General features: G+C 46.7%; 1 protein-coding gene and 1 non-coding gene across 4 annotated transcripts in view; one reads left to right on the top strand and one right to left on the bottom strand.

The window, feature by feature from the left end:
* tafa4b (TAFA chemokine like family member 4b) overlaps positions 1-21,099 on the top strand; it is a 492,967-nt gene extending 471,868 nt beyond the window's left edge. For all 3 annotated transcript variants that reach the window (XM_038810609.1, XM_038810611.1, XM_038810612.1), the window contains one exon: positions 15,237-21,099. In XM_038810609.1, coding sequence (XP_038666537.1) covers positions 15,237-15,269 — 33 coding nt within the window. In that variant the 3' untranslated portion in view covers positions 15,270-21,099. The remainder of the gene's footprint in view (positions 1-15,236) is intronic.
* Positions 11,117-11,188, bottom strand: trnad-guc. The gene has a single exon. It is a non-coding gene; the product is annotated as a tRNA-Asp (tRNA).
* Positions 21,100-27,127: the final 6,028 nt, after the last annotated feature.

Below are 27,127 nucleotides of genomic sequence, written 5' to 3'. Positions count from 1 at the left end.
CCCATACTATGTATGGGTTAAGGTCCTTGCAAGAGCCAAAATTAGGTCTATTTGAACTCAGCACTAAATTCACCGGCCTTGCTGAATTTGGGGTTCCTCCTGTGTGAGTCATGCTCTGCCATCTTTCTCTGACCAGCAGAAATTATATATGTCAGAAATAGGGTTGGCCATTAAAATCTGGGACCCACACATCAATTTGAAAAGTCTGCAGAGTCTTCTCAACTCCTAGAAAATCTGTCTTCTCGTCTCCAAGTCTTATCCGGAGGTTTAATGAACATCAAGATTTATAAGTAGCAATACTTTAAGGTAGAATAGACTTGGGGCTCAAAGGATAGCTAATTAGAATTTCTACCTGCATATGAGTCTCATGTGATTCACGTTGCCATGTAAACAGACTTTAGGGAGAGTCAATAACAAGCCTTTGTAATATTGCTTTACAGCATTTTTGGAAGATATTCTTTAACTTGACAGACTATCTGTAAGAAATTGAGAGACATAGAGAGAGTAAGACAGAGGCAATCAGCCCTCCACCTGAAGCAGAGAAATACCGATCCTATCATTCATCATGCAGCTTGCAGATGGGAACTTTTCCTCAGATTGACTAGACCAGGTTTGTGATGATTTAAGGGAGGCTAAATGATGTGCCTAGCTTTGGCAAGAGTTGGGGTTTCAGCAATGATAATGCCATAGAATGCCAAGGAGCAATGGTTAGATTCTTTCTTATTGGATATGGTCATTGACTGGCACTTGTGTGGTGCAAATGTTACTTGCCACTTGTTAGCCCAAGCCTGGATAAGTCCAGGTCCTGCTAGACTGCTACAGCACCTGAGGAGTTGTGAATGGTACAGAATGTTGTGCAATCATTAGTGAACATCCCAATTTCTGGAAGGGTGCTTAATAATGAAGCAGCTGAAGCGTATTGGGCCTGGGAAACTACTCGAAGCAACTCTTGCAGTGATGTCTGGGAACTGCGATGATTGACCTCCAACCACCACAACCATCTTCCTTTTTGTAGTTATGGCCCCAACCAGCCAAAGGTTTTTTCCCTGATTCCCATTGACTCCAGTTTTGCTATGGTTCCTTGATGTCACACTTGGTCATATGCTGACTTGATTTCAAGAGCAGTCACTCTCACCGGAATATTGTCAGAGCCTCTGCAGTGGTCAGTGCCGACAGCCTTTTCTCGCTATCATTTTTTATCAAATAGTCAACAATAGCGCAACACAAGCAATTTCTTCTTCTTAGCAGCCAAACTTAATTTTATAATGATGATAAAACAACCAAAAAATAGCTAAAAGTTAGCTAGCAGCTAACCTGTAAATGCTCAATGACCATTTTGAATAGCCCTGAGGAGGAACATTTCCTTCCTGTCAGCACCATGAGTTGCGCAGTAAGTTCAGCACACGGTGGGTCAGGCAATGTGATATACTAATATCATAAAAAGGTCTTCAAAGAAGTGCAGAACCTTAATTTGAATACCTTATTCAGTATTTTCCATCGCTCTTGCAGGTGGTCTGGATGCCTACTTCTAAGACTAATCTAATGTGGCAGAAGTGCACCTTCGACTGAAAATGAGTCCATGTTTCCTGCCTGCCAAATTTGACACTTATGAATCACATTTGTCACATTGACTCTATCCACCTGGTCACTTCTTCAAAACATTCTGGTAAATTTGTTAAACATATGTCTTTTGTGAATCCATGCTGGTGTTAACTAACCCATGCTTCCCTAAGTGCTTTCAAATTTCATTTTGAATTATGGATTTGAAGGGTTTGCTCACAATTGACATTGCTCAATTTAAAACTTGGTGTTCCACTTTGAAGAGAAAATAAATGGGAAGAGTAGTCTAGGGAAATACTATTGCCAAGAATGCAGCAGCCCTCAGAACAACAGAATAATTTCAGGACAAGAAGGTTGCTTTGAATTGTAAAATCTGCTGAAGCGAACTCTGACCATCAAATCCCCAGATCTACTTAGTCTGAGAAAGACTACTATTGAATTCTGTCAGTTCTCTAAATAAACTTGCCAGGAATATTCATCACCTATACTGAAATAGAAAATAAATATAGTGATACTTTAACATAACAAGCTTATTCAATGTTAATGTGCATGGCATTTGGAGAAGAGTACATTTTGCTACATGTTTACCCTGGAAATTTAATGTATCACTATTAAAGAGTAAAATAATGGTCAGATGCTCTAGATATTCACTTGGCTGAATTCTATGCCTCTTAATACAAGTTTTGCCATCAGTCAGAAGTGATCAGATCAGGGCAGTCGTGTTTGTCAGAACTTGGTGCATAGATGTTAAGAGGAGATTAACCTACAATAGCACTCTTTGATTTAATACAGTCCTGAGAGTCTTCTGCATCTATTAAGATTTAACTGGAAAATTAGAGGATCTGGCTTGTGCGGGTCTAAGTGTGATGATGGGACCGAATCAGTTGACTTTTATGACAGGAAAATTGGCGCCGCTCCTGCAGCAATTCATCAATCGTTAATGGGCTAGCTAGCACTGGTGCCATGTGGAACATGCGCGGTTCCTATGAGAAACGATGTCGGATACGTCAGAGTTGGGATTGCCACTCGAGAGGCTGACTCCACTCCCCGCACACACTTATCCCAGACAACAAGATGCAATTGGTTGTACTGGAGTGCGCCCATCCTGTTGATGGGTCGGCTGTGGCCAGAGGATACCTGGGGGTTTAGAGTGGGTGGGGGGGGGGGGGGGGGGGGGTGCCATGGGAGGTCTACCATACAATTCATGGCTCTAAATTCACAGTAGGCAGTCAGCAGTGTGTGGAGCCACATGGCTGCCGTGCAAGCTGTGGCAATGGTATTCCATGCTCCTCCACTCCGACCCTATGGCCCTCCTCCTGGCATCTCCCCGCTCCTCCCCCCGGCCCTGGCAGGCCAGCACCCTGTAGCAATGATGGACATTTTTCATGCCCCCTCTCTCCCTTGGCAGCTATGGCACCTGGTTCCTGATTTTCAAAACCACAAGTGAAATTCCCCGTCGGTAATTCCTCCCGGTGGAGACGGAGCATTGTGAAACCCCTGGTGAATACCAGGTCAGGCCCGCTAATTATATGCAGATGGCGTTTACTGTATGTACAGAGTAGAACGTATTGACGCCTCTGTCGAGGTACTCGAGCATGGCATTTTGGCGGGTGCCACTTTTGACCTAATGATTGATTCGCCGCCCCATCACCTTTCCCAATTTCCGTGTTGGCCGACTGAGAATCCTGCCCAAGGTATATGTTCAGCTCGCTACTGTACAATCGTTGAATGAATCTTGTGCGTAGATTGATATACCGCCATATGATGAATGGAGGATTTTAGGAATATTGGACTCTAGATATTGGGGCAATTTAAGAGGTAAAAGCCTGGGGCTACAGTGTGTTTGACTGCATTGGTCATGTTTTCAGAAAGGATTTTGTTTTGTACGGTCTGGGAGCCTTTAGGTGCCAGAAGGTGAAATTGACCAGAGGAATGTGGTTTTCAGTCTGGGCTAATGCACTGTGGTTTGATTGGGAATTGTCCCTGGAAGAGGCCTTTTGGCCCTTCGAGCCTGCTCCGCCATTCATTACGATCATGGCAGATCATCCAACTCAATAGCCTAATGCTGCTTTCCTCCCATAGTCTTTGATCCCATTCTCCTCAAGTTCTATATTTAGTCGCCTCTTGAATATACTCAATGTTTTAGAACTTCCGGTTGCAGCGATGCGGAGCTAAGCCGCACTTTCGGTAGCTCCCGCTATTTTTGGACTTTCGGGCTCTTTTAAGGGCCCGCAGCGGTGCTGGTTGGACTTTTCCCTTGGGGGGAGCACATTGACTGTGCTCATCTGCCGGAGGATGGACTGGACCAGGAGCGGGGCGGTCAAAAAATTGGCTTTGGTGCAGAGAAAGGTGCAAGGCAGGAAAAACAAGATGGCGGCGAGCGGGGAACCGGTAGCGTGTCAGCAGTGGGCGCAGGAGCAGCAGGAGCTGCTCCATCGATGCTTCAGAGAGCTGAAAGCTGAGACCCTGGAGCCATTTAAGGCCTCACTGGACAAGCTCATGGCGACTCAGGCGGCTCAGGGTGCGGAGATCCGGGAGCTACAGCAAAAGGCCTCGGAGAGCGAGGAGAAACTCCTGGGCCTGGCAGTGAAGGTGGAGTCGCACGAGGCGCTTCACAAGAAATGGCTGGCAAGGATGGAGGAGATGGAGAACCGCTCCCGTCGGAAGAACCTGCGGATTTTGGGCCTCCCAGAGGGGCTGGTAGGCTCGGATTTGGGGGCCTACGTGGCTGTGGTGCTGAACTCGTTAATGGGCACGGGGTCATTCCAAGGACCCTTGGAGCTGGAGGGGGCCCATCGAGTGTTGTTGAGGAAGCCCAGGCCGAACGAGCCGACTAGGGCGGTGCTGGTCCGTTTTCACCACTTCGTTGACCGTGAGGGTGTGCTGAGATGGGCGAAGAAGGAAAGGAGCAGTGGGAGAATGCAGAGATCAGGATCTATCAGGACTGGAGCGCGAAGGTGGCGAAGAAAAGGGCTGGTTTCAATCGGGCGAAGGGAGTGCTTCACAGGAGGGGGGTGAAGTTTGGCCTGCTACAGCCGGCTCGCCTCTGGGTCACTTACAAGGACCGCCAGCTCTACTTTGACTCTCCGGAGGAGGCCTGGGCCTTTGTCCAGGCAGAGAAGTTGGACTCGAACTGAGGACTGGGGGGCTGGGGAATGATGTACATAGTTCAGAGGCTCTGTCCTCCTTGGTAGCCTTTCGTTTTTATTGGCTGTGCTTGATGTTGCCTTTTCGCTGTTCTGCTTTTTCGCTTTTTGGGGCTGTTATTTATCTTTTGGGGTACTTTTTAGTTTTTTCGCTGGTGGAGGGTTGGGGAGCTGTTCGCGGTCCCGCTGGGTCAGGTGCCCGTCTTTTTCCCGCGTGTTGGGTCGGGAGAGGGCGGGGTTTGGGATGGAAGCACGGGCTTTCTTCCCGCGCTGGAGGAGGAGGGGGCGGGGCCGGCACTGGGAGGGGGGATTGGTGGTTGTGTTGCATCGGGGGGGGGGGGGGGTCGTCGGGATGGCGGGAGCAGCCGGGGTCAGCAGGAGTCGGCTGACTTACGGAAGTACAATGGTAGGGGTTACGCACTAGGGGGGGCCCTAGCTTTGGGGGGGGGTTGGGGGGTCTCGGGGGGGGGGGGAAGTAGGGGGGTGTACCGGGTTGCTGCTGCAGGGGCTGTAGGGAAACAGCTGGTGAAGGGGGAGGCTGGGGGGGGGGGGGGTCTGCCACCATGGGGAACGGGCCTGGGGGGTTCTCTGGGCACGTGGTGAGCTGAGGGAGAGCTATGGCTGACCGGCGCAGAGGGAGGGGGAAGACCCCCCCCAGATTTGGCTGGTCACATGGAACGTGAGGGGGCTGAATGGACCGGTGAAGCGGTCCCAGGTCTTGGTGCACTTGAAGGGGCTGGGAGCGGATGTGGCTATGCTCCAGGAGACGCACCTTAAGGTGGCGGATCAGGTGAGGCTGAGACAAGGCTGGGTTGGACAGGTATTTCAATCGGGGCTAGATGTGAAGAATCGAGGGGTGGTGATTTTAGTTGGCAAGAGCTTGTCGTTTGTTGCGTCGAAAGTGGTGGCAGACAGTGCAGGTAGAGACGTAATGGTGAATGGTAGGCTTCAGGGGGAGCAGGTGGTTCTGGTCAATGTGTATGCCCCCAACTGGGACGATGCGGGCTTCATGTGGCGAATGTTGAGCCGGATCCCGTACCTGGAGATGGGGGGTTTGATCTTGGTGGGGACTTTAATACTGTGTTGGATCCGGCTCTGGATCGTTCGAAGTCTATGACGGGTAAGAGGCCGGCACGGCCTCGGTGCTGAGGGGGTTCGTGGATCAGATGACAGGGGTAGACCCTTGGAGGTTTTTGAAGCCGGGGAGTAGGGAGTTTTCCTTTTTCTCCTATGTCCACAAGGCTTATTCCCGGATTGACTTTTTTGTCCTCAGCAAGGCGCTAATCTCGAGAGTGGTGGGGGCGGAGTATTCGGCAATAGCCATATCTGACCATGCCCCGCACTCGGTGGACCTGGAGCTGGGGGAGGGGAAGGATCAGTGCCCGCTGTGGAGGTTAGATGTGGGGCTTCTGGCAGAGGAGGAAGTATGTGGGCGGGTCCGGAGGGGTATAGAGGGGTATTTGGAAGCCAATGATATCGTGGAGGTGCAAGTTGGGGTGGTTTGGGAAGCGTTGAAGGCAGTGGTTAGAGGGGAGCTGATATCCATTCGGGCGTACAGGGAGAGGGGGGAGAGGGTTGAGAGGGAGAGGCTGGTGGAACAAATGGTAAGGGTGGACAGGGAGTATGCGGATGTCCCGGAGGAGGGGCTTTTGAGGAGGCATCGCAGTCTCCGAGCGTTGTTTGATATACTGACCACCCGGAAAGCGGAGACGCAGTGGAGGAGGGCGCAGGGGGCGGTATATGAGTATGGGGAGAAGGCAAGTCGGATGCTGGCCCACCAGCTCCGGAAGCGGGAGGCAGCGAGAGAGATAGGGGGAGTCACAGATGCAGGAGAGAACTTGGTGCGGGGTGGCAGGGACATTAATGGGGTGTTCAGATCCTTTTACGAGGGGCTGTACCGGGCGGTGCCCCTTGGGAGGTGGGCGGGATGGACCACTTAGAACATAGAACATAGAACATAGAACAGTACAGCACAGAACAGGCCCTTCGGCCCTCAATGTTGTGCCGAGCCATGATCACCCTACTCAAACCCACGTATCCACCCTATACCCGTAACCCAACAACCCCCTTAACCTTACTTTTTATTAGGACACTACGGGTAATTTAGCATGGCCAATCCACCTAACCCGCACATCTTTGGACTGTGGGAGGAAACCGGAGCACCCGGAGGAAACCCACGCACACAGGGGGAGGACATGCAGACTCCACACAGACAGTGACCCAGCCGGGAATCGAACCTGGGACCCTGGAGCTGTGAAGCATTTATGCTAACCACCATGCTACCCTGCTGCCCCTTACTAGATAGGCTGGAGTTCCCAAGAGTAGAGGATGAGCGGGTGGAGGGTCTGGGGGCCCCAATCGAGTTGGAGGAGCTGATGGAGGCACTGGGGAGCATGCAGACAGGGAAAGCACCGGGACCTGACGGGTTCCCGGTGGAGTTTTACAAGAAGTCTTCAGATCTGCTGGGCCCGCTGCTTGTGAGGACCCTGAATGAGGCGAGGGAGGGGGGGGGGGGGGGGGGGGGGGGCTCTGCCCCCGACGATGTCCAGAGCAATAATTTCACATCCTGAAGCGGGATAAAGACCCCCTCCAGTGTGGGTCTTACAGGCCGATCTTGCTCCTTAACGTGGACGCAAAGTTGTTGGCGAAGGTACTGTCCAGAAGGGTGGAAGACGTGGTCCAGGTGGTTATCCATGAGGACCAAACAGGGTTTGTGAAGGGGAGGCAGCTGAATGTCAATGTACGGCGGCTTCTTAATGTTATGATGATGGCGTCGGCGGCTGGGGAGGCGGAAATAGTAGCATAGATGGATGCCGAGATAGCTTTTGACAGGTTGGAGTGGAGCTACCTGTGGGAAGTGCTGAGGAGGTTTGGGTTTGGTGAGGGATTCATCAGCTGGGTGAGGTTGCTGTACAGCTCCCCGGTGGCGAGTGTGGTGACGAATGGGAGGAGGTCGGAGGACTTTTGGCTTTCCAGGGGTACGAGACAGGGGTGCCCCTTGTCTCCCCTGCTCTTCGCGTTAGCGATTGAGCCCTACGCCATGGCGCTGAGGGATTCGAAGAACTGGAGGGGAATTGTGCGGGGGTGGGAGGGGGGGGGCGGAGGAGCAACGGTTGTCGTTGTACGCAGATGATTTACTGTTGTACATCGCGGATCCGGCGCGGGGGATGCCAGAGGTGTTAAAGATACTTGAGGAGTTTGGGGACATTTCGGGCTACAAGCTCAAGGTGGGGAAAAGTGAGCTGTTTGTGCTGCACCTGGGGGACCAGGAGAGGGAGATAGGAGAGCTCCCGCTGAAGAGAGCGGAGAGGAGCTTCAGATATCTTGGGGTCCAGATAGCTAGGAGCTAGGGGGCCCTGCACAGGCTAAACATTTCGAGGCTGGTGGAACAGATGGAGGAAGAGTTCAGGAGGTGGGACACGCTGCCACTCTCTTTGGCGGGCAGGGTCCAGTCGGTTAAGATGATGGTGCTCCCGAGGTTTTTGTTTCTTTTCCAGTGCCTCCCCATATTCTGGGGTTCGTGTGGGCGCGGAAGACCCTGAAAGTGAGGAGGGTATTCCTGGGGTGAAGAAGGGAGGCAGGCGGTTTGGCGCTGCCCAACCTGTGTGGGTATTACTGGGCTGCGAATGTGGCAATGATCCATAGGTGGGTGATGGAGGGGGGAGGGTGCCGCATGGAAGAGGTTGGAGGTGGCATCCTGTGTGGGTACGAGTTTGGAGGCATTGGTGACGGCCCCGCTTCCACTCCCCCCGGCAAGATATTCCACGAGTCCGGTAGTGGTGGCGTCCCTCAAAATCTGGGGGCAGTGGAGGCAGCACAGGGGGGAAGTGAAGGCCTCAGTGTGGGCCCCGATATGGGGCAATCACCGGTTTGCACCAGGGAGGATGGATGGTGGGTTTTTGAGTTGGCATAGGGCAGGCATCAGGCGGATGGGGGACCTTTTCCTCGACGGGAAGTTTGCGACTTCCGAGGAGTTGGAAGGGAAGTGGGCCCTACCCCCTGGGAATGCTTTCAGGTATATGCAGATTAGGGCGTTTGTTAAGCGACATGTGGCGGAGTTCCCGCTGCTGCAGCCTAGTGGGGTGCTGGATAGTGTGCTCTCGGGGACGTGGGTCGGTGAGGGTAGGAACTTGGCGATTTATCAGATGGTGCAGGAAGAGGAGGAGGTCTCGGTGGAGGAGCTGAAAGCGAAGTGGGAGGAGGAGCTGGGGAAGAGATTGACGAAGGGACGTGGGCAGATGCCCTGGGGAGGGTGAACTCGTCCTCTTCTTGCGCACGGCTCAGCTTAATTCAGCTGAAGGTGCTGCATAGGGCGCATATGACTGGGGTCAGGATGAGCCGGTTCTTTGGGGAGGAGGACAGGTGCCGGAAGTGTTCGGGAGGCCCGGCGAACCACACCCACGTGTTTTGGGCATGTCCGTCGTTGGAGGGGTTTTGGAAGTGGGTGTCGGGGACTTTGTCCAGGGTGGTCGGCTCCAGGGTGAAGCCGGGCTGGGGGCTCGCGATCTTTGGGGTAGCATCGGAGCCGGGAGTGCAGGAGGCGAGAGAGGCCGGTACCCTGGCCTTTGCGTCTCTAGTAGCCTAGCGTAGGATTCTCTTCCAGTGGAGGGACTCAAAACCCCCGAGCCCAGAAGCCTGGATCATTGACATGGCCAGGTTCATCAGGCTGGGAAAGGTTAAGTTTGCCTTGATGGGGTCGGTACAAGGGTTCTTCCTGCGGTGGCAGCCTTTTCTACGATTTCCTGGTAGAGGGGTAGAGGGTGGTCAGTCTCAGCAGCAACCCGGGGGGGGGGGGGGGGGGGGGGGGGGGGGAGGTTAAGGGTGGGTGGGTTCGGGGTTTGTTAAGGGGGTTTGTTTTTGCGACAGTGTGTTTGCTATTTTCTTCTTTCCTGTATTGTTACTAGTTATTAATTTATTACTTTGTATTGGGGGGATTTCCTTTTCTGTTTCTGTTTAGTTTTACACCTTGTTTACTTTAACTGTTGGGAGAAAATTTGTTGTTGAAAAAAAAAGAATATATTCAATGTTTTAGCATCAACTACTTCCTGTGGTAACAAAATTCATTCAGATCAGGTATCCAATTTTATGTCAAAATTAATTCAAGAAAGTTATGGATAGCTTAGGAATAAAACAATTTTACTCAATGATGTATCATCCGGCACCACAAGGGACATTACAAAGATGGCATCAAACTCTAAAAACAATGGGCGGGAATCTCCGATCACGGACACCAAAATCGCGTTCAGCGATCGTCCGGAGAATCCATTTTTACACTGGAATCAGGGGCGGCGCCATTTTTACGATGCTCCGCCCCCCAAAAACCCACGCACACCGTTGGGGCGGTCTTAGGATGTCACCTGAGGCCCTCCCCCAATGCTCTTCCCCCGATAGGACGAGTGCCCGACGGCGTGGGGTGCGTGTTCTTTCACTTATCGGGGACCTCACGTGGCGGCTGCAGACTGTGCCCAGCGCTGCCACAGTCGGGGGGGGGGGGGCGGGGGGAACTGTTCCGCTGGCAGGGGAGGCTTCGGCGGGGGCTGGGGGGACTGGTGGGGCATGGTCCGGATGTGGCAAGAGGTGTTACAGGGGGGAAGTTTTTGGCAGGCTGGGTCCTGTTGTGCGGCACGGTCGCTGCAGGACCATTCTGGCCATTCTGCATCCGTATCTGCAGGTAAAGCCAACTGTGCGGCTGCTAGCCCCCCACCGGGTGAAGCATCTGTATGGAGGTGGCACCGACGTTTTGGTTGTAAGACCAGACGGATCCTGCGGATGTAGCCGCAGAACCGGATAATTCAGCCCCATGTTGGGGGCCCATAGTCAGGATTATCCAGAAGATTGGGATAAAGCAATTGCATTTGTACTATTAGGAATGCGCCTATTGAATCAGCTAAATTCTGTCTATTTGAATTGATTTTTGGTCATGAGGTGAGAGGACCACTTAAATGGACAAAGAGAAATTTGCAAGTCAAGGGTCGGAGACTACATTGTTGGACTATGTGTCAAACTTTAGGGAGAGATTAACTAGGGTTGATGAGTTGGCTGGGACACATTTAAAATTGTCACAACATGTAATGAAAAAAGCAGATAAGAAATCAAAAATTCTTTGTTTTGTTAGTGCTGACAAAGTACTTGTATTGTTACCAATGGTAGGTGAACCATTGAAAGCAAGCTTTAGTGGGCCTTGTCATATTGAAAGAAAATTGAGTGACGTGAATTATTTGATAAAAGCGCCAGACAGAAGGAACGCTCACTGAGTGGGTCATGTTACTATGCTCAAAAGGTATTTTGATGGAGAAGGAAAAAAGGAAGAAATGTTAGACATTATAACTCAGGAAGAAGAGGTAAATCCTGATGATTCTGAATTTGACATTCCTCACACTAAATTGAATAATGTAATAATGGTTTACTTCCTCCCCGGCGGGGAATTGAACCCCGGTCTCCCGCGTGACAGGCGGGGATACTGACCACTATACTACCGAGAAAGTGACACTCGCTAAATTGAATAATGGTGAAGTATTCAAAATTTGGGATAAATTATTGAGTTACCCTCTGGAGGAAAATCAAAATTATCTAGCAGAGTTATTATAGACCGATAGAGCTGTACGTAGGAATAAATTGGGAAGTAGGAAATACATTAAATTATGCATGATATGATGTAGAAAATGCTTTTGCCATTAAACAACATCCATACAGGTTCAATCCACTAAAAGTAACAGAGGTGCAAGAGGAGATCAAAACATGCTTCAGGATGATATCATTGAAGTGAGTTGCAGTGATTGGAGCTCACCGATTGCCATGGTACCAAAACTGGATGGAACACAATGATTGTGTGTGAACTATAGAAAAGTCAACGCAGGTACAAAGTCACATAGTACCCTATTTCTCATTTGGAAGATTGTGCTGACAAGTGGGAGAAGCACATTTTATTATCAAACTAGACTTACTTAAAGGATATCAGGATCCCGACAGAAGGAGGCCATTCAGCAGCACGGTAGCACAGTGGGTAACACTGTGACTTCGCAGCACCAGGGTCCCAGGTTCGATTCCATGCTGGGTCATGCTGGAGTCTGCACATTCTCCCTGTGTCTGCATGGGTTTTCTCCGGGTGCTCCAGTTTTCTCCCACTATCCAGAAAGACGCATTGTTAGGTAATTTGAACATTCTGAATTCTCCCTCTGTGTACCGAAACAGGTGCTGGAATGTGGCGAATCGGGGCTTTTCACAGTAACTTCACTGCAATGTAAGCCTACTTGTGACAATAAAGATTATTATTATTATTGAGTCTGTACTGACCCTATCGCCGTAACCCCACCTAACCTTTGGACACTAAGGGACAATTTAGCATGGCCAATGCACCTAATATGCACATCTTTGGACATCTGTGGGAAGAAACTGGAGCACCTATAGGAAACCCACACAGACACAGGGAGAAAGTGCAGACGCCACATTGTCACCCAAGGCTGGAATCAAACCAGGGTACCTGTTGCAATAAGGCAGCAGTGCTAACCACCATGCCATCGTGCTGCAAGTACCTCTATCAGACAGGCAAAGAAAATTTTAGCTTTTGTGTTGCCAATTGGCCTGTATCAATTAAAGGACATTGCATTTGGAATGAAAAATGCACCAGAAACATTCCAAAGATTAACCAACAAGGAGAGCATTGGGGAATTTGAAATTGGACAAAGGCATGAAGAAATGTTTCAATTTCGGAGATAGCAGGTAGGGTGAGCAGAAATGGTCTATTTTTGCAAGATGGTCTTGATTGGCTGACAATGAATTTAATATATCTTTCCTACGTCCAGACTAGAGGCCTGCCATTTCATAAGGAATCTGCCATTTGAGAGAATAACAGTCAAGCGTTATAGATGAAACATGGCAATTTAATGCAATGGCTAAATAATAGATAAAGCAAAGAAAACTGATTTCCCAATGACAGCTTCACTGGGTTAAAGGGTTATTCTGTTTGGAGTGAAAGTTAACAGAATCACTCACAATAACAAGAAGTCCAGATAAATGTTCATTTATTGAGCTGCTTGTTTGCTATTTTTTAATTATCGACTCTTTAACTTATCAAATAGTTCTTATGCGATTTCCATTTCTGTTCTTTTTGGCTTGAGCATGGGAATTAAAAAAAACACTCCTTGAGTGTAATTAGCTTTGGAAACCATAGGACAATGCATTTAAAGTTATTATGTTAGAAAAGCTAATAGACAGTGTTAATGTTCATTACTGCTGGATTGGATTGGATTTGTTTATTGTCACGTGTACCGAGGTACACTGAAAAGTATTTTTCTGCGACCAGCTCAGCAGATCATTAAGTACATGAAAAGAAAAGGAAATAAAAGAAAATACGTAAAAGAAAATACATAATAGGGCATTACAAGGTACACAATGTAACTACATAAGCACCGGCATTGGATGAAGCATACGGGGTGTAGTGTTAATGAGTTAAGTCCATAAGAGGGTCATTTAGGAGTCTGGGGACAGTGGGGAAGAAGCTGTTTGTGAGTCTGTTCGTGTGTGTTCTCAGACTTCTGTATCTCCTGCCCGATGGAAGAAGTTGGAAGAGTGAGTAAGCCGGGTGGGAGGGGTCTTTGATTATGCTGCCCGCTTTCCCCAGGCAGCGGGAGGTGTAGATGGAGTCAATGGATGGGAGGCAGGTTCGCGTGTTGGACTGGGCCGTGTTCACGACTCACTGACATTTCTTGCGGTCCTGGGCCCGAGCAGTTGCCATACCAGGCTGTGATGCAGCCAGATAGGATGCTGCCATGACAGAAATACCTCCTTCATAGATTGGAAGGTCTGTGAGTCAAATACAACATGGTGGCTCCAACAGCAAAATGTGGTGAATTTGGAAATTGAGTGGAATCAAATGATAGGAAATGGTTAATATTTTGTGGAAAGCAGGTGCACGTTCTCAGAGGCTGTACCACAAACAGACAGGATGGTGCTCATAGACTCTGATCACATTTCTGATCATAGGTTCATATCCCAGCAGAGCTTGAGTTCAACCTGTATGCGCACAGAGTTTGTCAGATGTTCCTGCCACCTGCTAGATGTCGATATCCATTTTCATTTACTACACCTTATGGAGATTCACAGTCCCTGAAAGGAAGGATTTGTGAAGGTAAAGGCTAAGTGGCCACCCCTGGCTTGTGAATGTGTGCAGTGAATTGCTTCACTCAATCTCAGGGCAGTGCAACTGCGTCTAGTTCCAATCTGACTGCATCAAAAGGGGCACAGAAAAGGGAGTGCTAATGAACAATAAATGTTGAATGTCATTATTCTGCTGGTGAATCCCAGATCCCAACAACTTGGATGAGGCAGACTGACTGGAATAAAGGAATCTGATCAGCTCATCTTTTGCAGTTGTGGGTGTTACCTCTGTGTAGGCTCATCCCCTTTTCATTATTCTTTTAAGGCTGTATAATTTACTATCATCAGTAAAATTCAAAATTATTTAATTGCCGAGAACTCTTAGCATAAGTGTGTTTTCATCTGGCCAAAAATATTTGATGTCTTACAGCAACTACTATAACCTCTGTTTATTAATTTCTTAATTTTGTAATTGTATAAAGGTAAAGACCTTTGAAATAGGTCTGTGTAATGTCAATGTGGCAGGGAAAAGGCACAACTGCAATCCTGGATTCTTATTTACCATCTGTCGTGTATCAGTTATGCAACTTAAACTGCCTTGTTTAATTGGGGCGAAGCCTGCTGAATCAGGCTTAATTATGCATATTATTGAGTCCCTCCACATTAACAGGATCCATCTCCGAGCTACAAGGGAGGCAAAGGCCAGCACGTCAGCCTCTTTCACTCCTTGAACTCCCGGGTCTTCTGACAACCCAAATATCGCCACCTCTGGACTTGGCACCACGCGCGTACCAAGCACCTTGGACATTGCCTTGGCAAACCCCTGCCAGAACCCTCAAAGCTTCAAAGCCCCCAAAACATATGGACATGGTTTGCTGGGCTTCCTGCACATCTTGCACATCTGTCTTCTACCCCGAAAAACTTGCTCATCCTTGCTGCCGTCATGTGTGCCCGGTGGACCACCTTAAACTGGATTAAACTGAGCCTAGCACATGATGAGGAGGAATTGACCCTACTTAGGGCTTCCGCCCACAGACCCGGCTCTAACTCTCCTCCTAGCTCCTCCTTCCATTTGCCCTTAAGTTCCTCCACTGGGGTTTCCCCCGCCTCCGACAGCTCCTCTTAGATATCCGACACCTTCCTCTCCCCCACCCAGGTACCGGAAACTACTCTATCCTGTATCCCCCATGACGGCAGGTGCTGAAAGGCCACCACCTGTTTCTTCAGGAAGGCCCGCACTTGTAGATACATAAAGCTGTTTCCTGGCGGCAGTCTTTGTGGGCATTCTCGACTACTAAAGGAGTATCTGAGTCAATTGGGAACATAGTTATTGCAGTGAAAGGGCTGTTCATTTGTCTTTGTTTTAAGAAGTTTACAATAAGTCCATTATGCTTGTTCTCACTTTCATTGTGTTTCTTTTTTACTGTTTTACAGATTAGTCCTTCAAGCCCATTGCAACATATGTAGGAATCAGAGCAATTCCACTATGCCAAATATCTCTGTATAAATGCTGCATCTGTGTGGTCATGGTGCCTGGGCCAGATCGGAAAGAATGATGCTACGCTGGCAACCCTTCCACTTGCCTGAGGATTGGCACACCAGGGATTTCAGCTTAAACACTGTACATCTGTTGTAAAACAAGCAGAATGTATTGCAAAGTATTTCCCAGTACTGAATGTTATAGATTTGGTAACATCTGTATTGAATATTCTGGATTACACTGAAATAATAACTATTTATTTTCCCTATGTTTTAATCTCCTTATATTGAGCAATCGTTATTAAGCTTCAGCAAACCATTGATATGTAATTTGAAGTCTTGAAGATGCCACTCCAAAAGATTTCTTTCATTTATTACTATTATACAGGGAGACATATTTTGACTAGCACAATAAGGAATTATTTCCTGTCAAGATGTTTTGAAATAAGTGCCCACCAGCCTTTCTTGTTTTTCTTTGATTCTGTATGATGAGATTGCAGACCAATTAATAGAGTTGAAAAGAAAACTAGTTAAATCTGAGGTTAAAATGGAAAACGCTGGAACTGCATAGCTAGTCACTCAGCATATTTTTAATTAATTCAAAGGATGTGGTGTTTCTGAACAGGCCGAAATGTATTGGTGTGTGACTTGGAGGGGAACCTCCAGGAGGTGGTGTTCGCATGCGCCTGCTGCCATTGTCCTTCTAGGTGGTAGAGGTTGTGGGTTTGGAAGCTTTTAAATATCTTGACAAGTCACTGCAGTATACCTTGTGGTGGAGGATGTGAATGTTCAAGATGGCGGTGAGGTTCCGATCATGTGAGCTTCTTTGTCTTTGGGTTTACCAAGCTCCCTGGGTGTTTTTGGAGCTGCACCCGTCAAGACAAGTGGAGAGTATTCCATTGTAACTCCAACCTGTGTCGTAAAGGTGGTGAAATAGCTTTGGGGAGTCAGGAGGTGAGTTACTTTCTGCTGAATAGCAAACTTCTAACCTGCTCTTCTATTAATGCTCTTTTATTAACAGTTTTAATGTGGCTGGTGCAGTTAAGCCTTATGATTCATGATGTTGATGGGGGGGTGGGGCGGTGGTGGGGGGGAATGAAGAGATAGAATTCAGTGACTATAATGCCATTGAATGTCAAGGTAGAATGATTAGGCTCTCCCTAGTTACCGATGGTTGTTATCTAGTACTTATATGGAATGAATGTTATTTGCCATTTATCAGCTCAAGTTTGAATGTTGTCTAGGTGTTCCTCCATGCCGGCACGGATGGCTTCACTATACAAGGATTTGTGAAAGGAACTAAACCTTGTGCTAGGGATAACTTCAGGTGGTAGTGAGCTTTCCCCTTGATTCCCACTGATTTCAATTTTGCTCGGGCTCCATGATGTCACACACTGTAAAAAAAACTCTATTGATGTTGTCAAAGGCAGTCATTCTTACTTCACATCTAAGATCATCTCTTTTGCCCATGTTTGGACCAAATGGTTTTGGTGGAGCCTAAACTGAGCATTCATAAGCAGGTTATTGGTGAGTAGCTGTCACTCGATAGCACTATTGATGACACTTTCCATCACTTTGCTGATAATTGAGAGTAAATTGGTGGGGCAATAATTGACTGGATTGAATTTCTCCTGCTTTGTGTGGACTGGGCATATTCAGTTTTTTAGATAGTTGCCAGTGTTGTTGTCTTAATGAAGCAGGTTAGCTAGAGGGTGGCTGGTTTTGGAAGATAATTCTCAAGCACTATAGCTGGGATGTTGTTGAGACATTATATACCTTGCATTCAGTTGTTTCTTGGCATCAAGTGCCATGAATCAAATTGGCTGAATGGATCTGTGATGGGAGGGACTCAGTAGGAGACTGAGATGGATCATCAGCTCAACACTTCTGGCTGAAGATAGTTGCAAATGCATCAGCCTTCTTTTGCGTTTATGTGCTAGATCCCGTGTCGTTGAGGTTAGGGATGTTCATGGAACTTTCTCCCTCCATTTGTTGTTTTTTTAATCACCACTATTCATGATTAGATACAAAGGTACTGTAGAACTTTGATCGGATCTGTTGGTTGGAGGTCAATTAGCTCCATCTATATATAGCATGCTACTTCTGCATTTAGTTCTGGACTCTAGCTTCACAGATTAGCAATACATCTGGGAGTATGCCTGGTACTGCTTCTGATATGCTCTCCTGCATTCTTCATTGAACCAGAATTGATACTTTAGCTTGATAGTAATTAGAGCATGAGGGACCTGCCAAGCTGATTTTACAAATTATAGTGGAATACAATTTTACTGTGGTTGATGGTCCATAGTGCCCCCGAGATGTCCAGTTTTAAGAAGGTAGCTCTGTTCTGAATCTATCCTATTTAGCACAGTGGCAGTGCTACACAACATGAGAAGGAATCTCCTTAGTTTACCAACCTGACTTTATCTCCACAAAGAATGTGCGTAGGTCACTCCTATCAGTAGTATACAATATCATGCATATATGCATCAGCATCAGGTAGATTGGTGAGTATAAAAGCAAGGAGATTTTTCACTCCTGTAGTTTCTCTCAGAAGCAAGCCACAGATGGGTATGGCAGCTCCAGCTCATTTAGTTGTGATGCCACCAGCCACTTTTGGTTACTGAGATTGAAATTACCCATCCACGTCCATTTTAAGTCCTTTGTGTGCTCAGAGTTTCTTTTAAATTGTGCTCAGTGTGGAGAAATACTGATCAATCAATTGAGAGAGGGTGATATGCACTAATCAATGGGGGTTTCTTTGCCTATGACTGACCTTTTGCCATGTGACCTTGTGACGTCTACCAGAGTAAATGTTGTGGACTCCCAAGACAACTCCATGTGCCAACACCTCTGGTGAGTCTGTCCTGCCGGTGGGAGAGGATGTATTCAGGAGTGGTGATGGAGGAATCTGGAACATTGATGGTAAAATGAAATGATTCTGGGAGTATAGTTATGTAATGATGTGAAACAGCTCTCCAAATTTGGCATAAGTCCCCAGATGTTAGTCTGAAAGTAAAAATACAGGTTATTTTTCTGTTGAATGGCCACACTTGTAACATCAACTTATCTTTCTCCTATAATGAGGATGGATCTACTGTGCAGTTACAACATTTTCTATGTTTAATTTATATGTAACTGAGCTGTCATAAAAAAAATCAATTATTGTTCTTATTATATTCCAATTTACTAGAATTTGCAAGAAGTGCAGATAGCTTTGAGAAGTGTTAGTGCCTTAGTCCTATAGCATGGAACTTAAAATCTCCACAGAACTATGGGCACTTGAAATTGTTGCAAACCATGGCATAAAATAGAATACTGGATTTGTACATTAATACACTTATTTGCAGTTTCCTATTGTCAAATGAAAACCAGAAGGCATTTTGCAATGCTGTCATTGTAGCTCAATAGAAATGCTCTTTTCCTAATCACACTGATTGATATTCTGTACAGTTTGCTGAAAATAGCTGATATCATTTTCTGAAATTTTGCTATTATACTAGAGGACTTCAACTCACCCAGTTCTAAAATGCATTATACATTATTTCAGAGTTCAATAAAGAATTACTATAAAGCAAAAAATAAAGTCAGGTTCTTCAGAAATTTTCTAATTTCTGAACTAACCAAACCTCTGAGAAAAGATTTGGGAACCGAGGGACTAAAAATGATAAATTGGAAACACAATTATTGAAAAAAAGTTTGATTAATCATCCTGTTTAACTTTACAAGAACAGTGTAACAAGAAGAAAAATCCATGCACTTAACTATGAGATTGGCTTCAAGAGCCCCCAAAATATTTGCTTCTTCTTCTGCTTTGCACAGGCTCCATATAATATTGAGGTTTCCTGTATTCATCTACAATAACAATAGAAAATGCATTTATATAGCATTTTTATCATAATGAAATATCCTAAAGCATTTCACAGGAGCATTATGAAACAAAGTAAGGCACAAAGCAATATAAAGTGATATTAGGTCAAATGACCAAAGGCTTGGTCAGAGAGTTTTGCTTTAAGAAGTGTCTTAGGAAGAAAGTGAGTTAGATAGGCAGCGAGGTGAAGGGAGGTCATTCCAGAGCTTAGAGGTTAGAGCCTTGGCAATTGAAGGCACAGCTATCAACGGGGCGACAATTATAGTTGCGAATGCAGAGGAGGTCAGAATTAAAGGAAAGCAGTTATCTTGGAGGGTTGTGGGGTTGGAGGAGATAACAGACATAGGGAGGGGCATGGCTATGGAAGCCTTTGCAGACAAGGATAAGAATTTTAAAATCCAGATGTGGCTTGACATTAGTTGAGTTTAGTCATAGATGGGGCAGTTATTCAGATAAAGAGGCATTGCCTTCACAATAATGTGTTTGGCAAACCTCTTTCTTTCACATGGGGATAGAAATTGTTGTGCATCATTTTTACCAAAGCTAAATTATGCTGTTTTTCAGAATAACATATTCCATCATTTGTGGTTGGGAAAGCTTTAAGTTGAAAGGTTGAATTCATAGGCAGGACAACTTGCTTAAAGAAGTACCTTTTTCAGTGGTGACAGTTATACATACTTCTTAGTCAAAAAGCAGAAGTTAAATCAGCAGGGTATGCCATGCATGTGGGACATTCTCTTTATCATCTGACTAATTCTCATTGAAAGTAACTAATTCCTGGAATCCTTAACGGTTGTGAAGGTGAAGCATTGACAAACACTTTACCTTCCTTCAGGTGATGTAGTTGCAAACAAGTTCAGTTAGTCATAACAGTGTCTGTTGTTAGTTTTCTTTTCTTATTTAGAATTAAAATCAAGATGGATAAAAGCTGTCTTCAAATTTTGAAATTCATCGATGGCTAAGCAAAATTTTCCAGTGTGAAACTGCCTAATACGCAAAGGAGGTCCTCAGATTTTGAATCCCATTGTGCATTCTTTGCTGGCGGAACTGCTTTTTGATGGCAATGAATTTGTACCCATGATCTACGGAGGGGAACATCAGCGAAGGTTGACTATCCAGCAGCCTTGACTGGAAATTACATGCATATGCAGACATCAGACAATGGCATTCGGATTCAGCTGTCTTGCACCCCATGTTGAAAAATCTACAGAGACAGTTGGAGCTCAACATGAATAACAGACACTTGTACACAGGGACCAGAGAGTGACCATGGAACTGAGGGAATGAGTAATGAGGGGAGAAACTTGGTGAGGGTTTTTAAACAAAAATTACAATGTTACTTCAAATGACAGTACGCGCAATCGGGAATATTTCAGAATGAACTGTGCTTGGCTGCAATATGCCATGAAAACCCCTATGGAGGTGACAATGCTACTTTAATTTCGTAAAATTGAAAATTACTTTGCAAGAAACATTCTTATCATGTTTGTCATATGTTAAATTTATGGTTTAATGGGTTTTTATGGTTTAACTTTTTAATTTATTTTTTTACACATATATATGCAGCAAAATGTGAAAGTAGCTGATAGAAATGAATATTTTACACACTTCAGCAAATATGTGTTTGTCTATGCATTACTGTTTAGATCTATTACACGTTAACTCGTAAAATGCATTATTCGCTGTTCTCTCTGAATGTCTACTTAAATAATTTTGAATGCAACCACTTGTGTGCACAAAGGAAATTATTTATTTAAAATGAGTTTAATTTCATGTAAAGGTTGAATTGTGTAATGGAGGTAGTTGCAAATGTTTAATATTTGATGTACCTTTTTGGGAGATTATATCATGCTGATCAAAGTGGTGAGAATGCTGTCATGTTAATTTTTAACCCTGCAGTTCTCCTCATTAAAAGTGGTAAAAGTATCGAAAGCAGACACCTACCTTTGAATGCACTAAATAAAATTAGCATTTTATTACCCAGATGGACATATTTATATACAGGTTTGGCAAGCACTGTAATTAATTAAATCACCAATCAAATATCAAAATATCTCCTAAAGATTTGAAGATATAGTAAGGCTATAAAAAATAGTTGGAGGCCAACACATTCAATCTGCTATTAAAACTACCAGTCACCTAGTCAATTGTGATTCCAATATATATACAGCTACAGCAAGACAGCATTCACTGTTCACCCCAAAGAAAGTGGTCCAGTAATCTTTGTGGCATGCATTTCCCCTTTCCTGGCACCACTTTCAATCCGGTGCCAAGTCCAAGCGATCTCCAGGCATCCAGCAACAGTGATGGCAAAAGCAGGGTAAACAACCAATCCCATTTATGTATTCTCACAGTCAGCAAAGCAGGAAGTAAAATGCACTGATTATACTTTACTTCGAATTAAAATTTATAGAGAGAAAAATACATGATTGGGGCATACATATGGAATTCAGGTACAACTGCAATTTTGTATTGCAAAATATGTGAACTTTATTTATCACATTGGTAAATTTTGACATTTCATAAACATAATATTGGATTTACAGGGCCAGGGAAGCTTTTCAACAATAAGACCATTAAAACCCCAGTTACACCTCAATTCAACAAGGTATATAATTCAAGGTTCTTTTAAATGAATTAGAACAATGAGTCTAACAGTGTAAAATGGCATGTTCTTATAAGTTCATTGATTTCTACTTGATTACAGCCTACGGTTACTTAAACAGTGGGGGAGAGTAGAATCATTGACAGGAACTTCTGTCCTTTTTGAAAATATTTTTATTACGTTTTTAACAATTTATACAAAATATACAAAGTAACAATCAAAGTAACATACCAAGTAACAACACCCTCAACAAATCCTAACTGACCAAATACAACACAAAACCCTCCAAATCCTTACCCCCCCCCCCCCCCCCCCACTTAACAGTTAACGTGACCAGATCCATAAAATGCAATATAAACTGACCCATCTCTGATAGAACCATCAATCGCTCCCTTCACCATGAATTTTACCTTCTCGGTCTCCATTAAATCAGTGTTTTACAAACTTTTTTTCGGGAGACCCATTTTAACCAACCGGCCAACCTTCGGACCCATGCCGGCCGACCTTTGCGATCCACGCCAGCCGACGTTCAGGACCCAGCATTTTCTCATACCTTTAATGTGAGAGGTGAGCCTGCTTGGTCCTCATTCGCTTGTTAGCCGCTGACAAAATGGAGAATTCGCAATTACGCCCAAAACATGTGATGTCAGAATTCGGGGCATGTGGCCTGCTCTATGCCTCGTTTCAGGCAGGAAGATTGAGTTGAATTTAAAAAAGAATCTTCTCCTGGGTCAGCGCGCTGATGTCAGGAGGAGGCGGTGCTTCTGCTGGGCTCCGTGCATGCGCACTGATGAAGGGGCACGCATGCGCAATGCGCACGCCTTTTTTTAGCTGGTCGCGGCCGTCATTTTTAAAGCTGCTCACAGCTGGCATTGTTAACAACCGGCTGCTGCAGCTGTTGCGCGTGAATTCCCGCGATTTGAAAATGCCTGCATTAAATCACCGAGCCACGCTGTGGCACTGGGCAGTGCCACCTGTCTCCAACTCAACAGAATCCGCTGTCGAGCCAGCAATGAAGGAAAAGCAATATATTGTGGGTAAATGTGAGGTTATCCACTTTGGTGGCAAAGACAGGAATGCAGATTATTATCTGAATGATGGCAGCTTAGGAAAAGGGGAAGCGCAACAAGACCTGGGTGTCATGGTGGAACAGTTGCTGAAGATTGGCATGCAGGTACAGCAGGCGGTGAGGGAAGTTAATGGCATACTGGCCTTCATAGCGAGAGGATTTGAGTATCGGAGCAGGGATGTCTTGCTGCAGTTATACAGGGCCTTGGTGAGGCCACATCTTGAGTATTGTGTGCAGTCTCCAAACTTGTGGAAGGACATTCTTGCTTTTGAGGATGTCCAGCGAAGGTTCATTAACCTAATTCCCGGGATGGCAGGATGACATATGAAGAAAGACTGGATCGACTGGGCTTGTACTCACTGGAGTTTAGAAGAATGAGAGGGGATCTCACAGAAACATATCAAATTTTGATGGGACTGGACAGGCTAGATGGATGAAGAATGTTTCCGATATTGGGGACAACCAGAGCTGGGGGGTCACAGCCTAAAAATAAGGGGTAAGCAATTCAGGACTGAGATGAGGAAGACCTTTTTCTCTCAGAGACTTGTGAACTTGTGGAATTCTCGACCACAGAAAGCTGTTGGGACCAGTTTGTTGTATATATTCAAGAGGGAGCTGGAGCCCTTGCAGCTAAAAGGTTCAAGAGGTATATAGAGAATCCGGGAGTGGGATACTGAATTTGCATGATCAGCCATAATCATATTGAATGGTGGTGCAGGCTCAAAGGGCCGAATGGCCTACTCCTGCATCTATTTTCAATGTTTCTAAATAAGTGCTTTACCCACTCTAGCTCCTTACCTTTCCACTCACCAACATAGCATCAATTTTTTCCGGCTGAAACAAATGGTTCCCACCGTTAGGGGGTCACCTTGGCAACACACCCCTGCTTGAAATGCTGGCAAATCTGGTGCCATATCTTTAGCATAGAGATGGCAACTGGGTTCAATGAATACTGGAGCGAACAGCAGCGTAGCCATCACCGACGCCTCCAGGCATGACCCCTTACGCGACCCCGACTCCATCCGTACCCAGGCAATGGCTTGGGCCGCCAACCAACCCAACACCTTCTCCGCATTGGGTGGCCAATCGCAAAACAACAGTTTTGACAGCGTGAGGCACCCCACTTGCCTCTCCCTCTGCAAAGCTCCCCCTCTGAATCTGAGGTGGCCCTGCCCATATAAACCCCATATGGGCTGCTCCAGAACCTGAAAGAACGCTTTAGGCAGAAAGACTGGAAGGCACTGAAACAAGAACACGAATCTTGGCAAGACATTCATCTTATCGCCTGCACTGGGCCCGCCAGAGATAATGAATGGGCTGTCCCATCTCTGAAAATCTTACCCTACTCGCCAAATTAGTAAAGTTCAGCTTGCGAAGTCAAGTCCAGTCTCACACCACCAGAACCTCCAAATAGCGAAAGCTTGTCCCAGCATACCTCACCCAGCTTCCTCTCTCATGGGGCCAACCACACAAAACACATTCTTCCCAACATTCAACTTATACCCCGGAAACAGACCGAACCTTTCCAATATCCCCGGGTCCCTTACATACAACAAAAGATCACCAGCGTCATGATATCCTATACTCTACTCACTGCCCCCCACCCCATCACAATCCTTCTCCATTAGTCCGAGGCCCTCAGAGCAATTGCCATTAGCTCAATCATCAATGCAAATAACAATGGGGATATAGGACAACCCTGTCTTGTCCCCTATACAACCTAAAGGGACCAAAATTAGTTTGTACTTTAGTTGATGGTGCCTCATACAGCAACCGCACCCATGACACAAACCTGGGTCCAAACCCAAACTTACCTAGAACCTTAAACAAGTACCTCCATTCAATCCTATAGAAGGCCTTCTCTGTATCTAATGACACATTTATCTCTGACTCTGGCCCCACCGCCGGTGCAACAACCATGTTGAGCAACCACCTCCACATTAAATGACAGCTTCCTGCTCTTCCAAAGCTCGTCTGGTCCTCCCACAATCTCCAGGGGGCACGGCACCAACCTTAACACCAAAACCTCAGCTGGAAGTTTTAGCATCTACATTAAGCAACAAAATCAACTGATACAAGGAGGGAGATAGAGGCCTGCCCCAGTGTCTCCGCAAGGTAACTCCAACATCAATGGGGCCAACTGATCCAGAAATGTCTTATAAAATTCTAACGGGAACCCATCTGGCCCTGGCTCCTTCCCAAACTGCATCTTTCCCAAAACTGTGCATACCTCCTCCAACCTCAACTGCATCTCCAATTCTTCCTGCAACTCTTCCGCTGCCCAATCCCTCTAAGAAACCCTAACATCTCCTGCTCGTCCTTCGGAAACTCCGACTTATAAAACCCCTCGTAAACAGCCCAAAACACCCCATTAATCCTCTCTGGGGCAGGCACCAATTCCATCCCCCCACTTCACCCTCCTCCTGCGCTCCTGCACCTATACAATTTGCCTAGATGCCCCTTTCCGCCTTAACTGATGAGCAGAGAGGTGACTGACCTTCTCCCCTACTCATAAACCTTTAGGCCCATTAGCCTTCCTAGCTGATGCACTACCTGACCTGTGGACAACAGGTCAAATTGCATTTACAGCTGCTTCCTGTGCGCTCAAAGTTCCACCAAGGTCTCATCCACCAACTCCAGGCATTCCTGCCTTGCCTCCCCAGCCACATGAACCTTGTATGAAATGACCTCCCCCCGATCATCACTTTTAACACCTCTCTCACCATAGAGGGCGAGACCTCCCCGTTTTCATTCCATGTCATGTAGTCCCCAGCAGGCCCACATCCAACCGACACCCCGAACGTGCCTAACCTGCCTCCAGCTTCAAATCCACCCAATGTGGCGCATGGACTGAAATGATCACTGCCAAATACTCTGCTCCTCTTACCCTTAGAGAGCCTTACCCATCACAAAGAAGTCAATCCTTGAGTACACCTTGAGTACTGGGTGTGGTGAATTATAAACACTAATAATCCACACTGTATTGTACAACATGTGTTGAGCCTGTAGCTTGTATCAGATCATGTGTAGTTGCGCAGCTCTACCCATAGGGGAGATGAGGAGCTTGTACTGGGCTCCACCCTTGGCTCCGCCCATGGCTCTGCCCATGGCTCCTCCCCTAACCAGAAGTATAAAGGTTGCTGTTCTGAGCCTGCCTGCCAGTTCATCTGGAGTTCATCTTATCACAGGCAGGCTCTGTTGTAAGACGATTAAAACCACTGTTCGCTTCTAACCGCATGTCGCGTGAATTGATGGTCTCATCACTGGGGAAAAAAAAGAAAACTCCTTACCCTCTGGGTTCACAAACTGTCAGGGATCCACCCCTCCTGCCTCACCATGAATGCCATCAACACCTTCGCCATCCCCCCAAAATAACAGTGATCTTGGCCTGAAGCTGTCCAACTCTAGATGTAAAACTCAGTTAAACACCAATCCCCCTCTTCCCCCCCCCCCCCCCCCCCCCACCCTCTCTGGAATGGCAGCCAACAGCCAAATTGTCCCAATTCATGGTATACACATTCACTAACACCACTGCCTTCCCCTCCAGCATGCCTGTAACCATCACATAGCGACCCCCCCCCGAATCCGCCAGCACCACCCCCGCCTGACACCAAACCCTCTTACTAACCAAAATCACCACTCCGCTTGACCTGCTGTCAAACCTTGAATGAAAACCTGGCTCACCCACACCTTCCTCAACCTGATCTGGTCCCGCACCTGAAGATGAGTCTCCTGCAGGAACACCACAACAGCCCGCAAACCTTTTAAATGGGAACAAACTCTTGCTCTCTTTACCACCCCCTCCACCCAGGCTCTGCACATTCCAGGTGATTAACCCTATCGGAGGCCTCTCACCCACCCCCAGCCCCGTCCCCCTCGAATCAGTCATTAGCATCATGATTGATCCTTCCTGCTCAATTTCCCGGATCCCAGGCCCATCTAAGGTGGCCACTGGCCCCACTCCTAGAACAGTACAGCACAGAACAGGTCCTTTGGCCCTCGATGTTGTGCCGAGCTATGATCACCCTACTCAAACCCACGTATCCACCCTATACCCGTAACCCAACAACCCCCCCCCCAACCTTACTTTTTATGTCACTACGGGCAATTTAGCATGGCCAATCCACCTAACCCGCACATCTTTGGACTGTGGGAGGAAACCGGAGCACCCGGAGGAAACCCACGCACACACGGGGAGGACATGCAGACTCCACACAGACAGTGACCCAGCCGGGAATTGAACCTGGGACCCTGGAGCTGTGAAGCATTTATGCTAACCACCATGCTACCGTGCTGCCCAC

The sequence above is a fragment of the Scyliorhinus canicula genome, chromosome 11, assembly GCF_902713615.1.
Source record: "Scyliorhinus canicula chromosome 11, sScyCan1.1, whole genome shotgun sequence".
In the NCBI taxonomy this organism is placed as follows: domain Eukaryota; kingdom Metazoa; phylum Chordata; class Chondrichthyes; order Carcharhiniformes; family Scyliorhinidae; genus Scyliorhinus; species Scyliorhinus canicula.
This window is presented reverse-complemented; position numbering and strand designations above follow the sequence as displayed.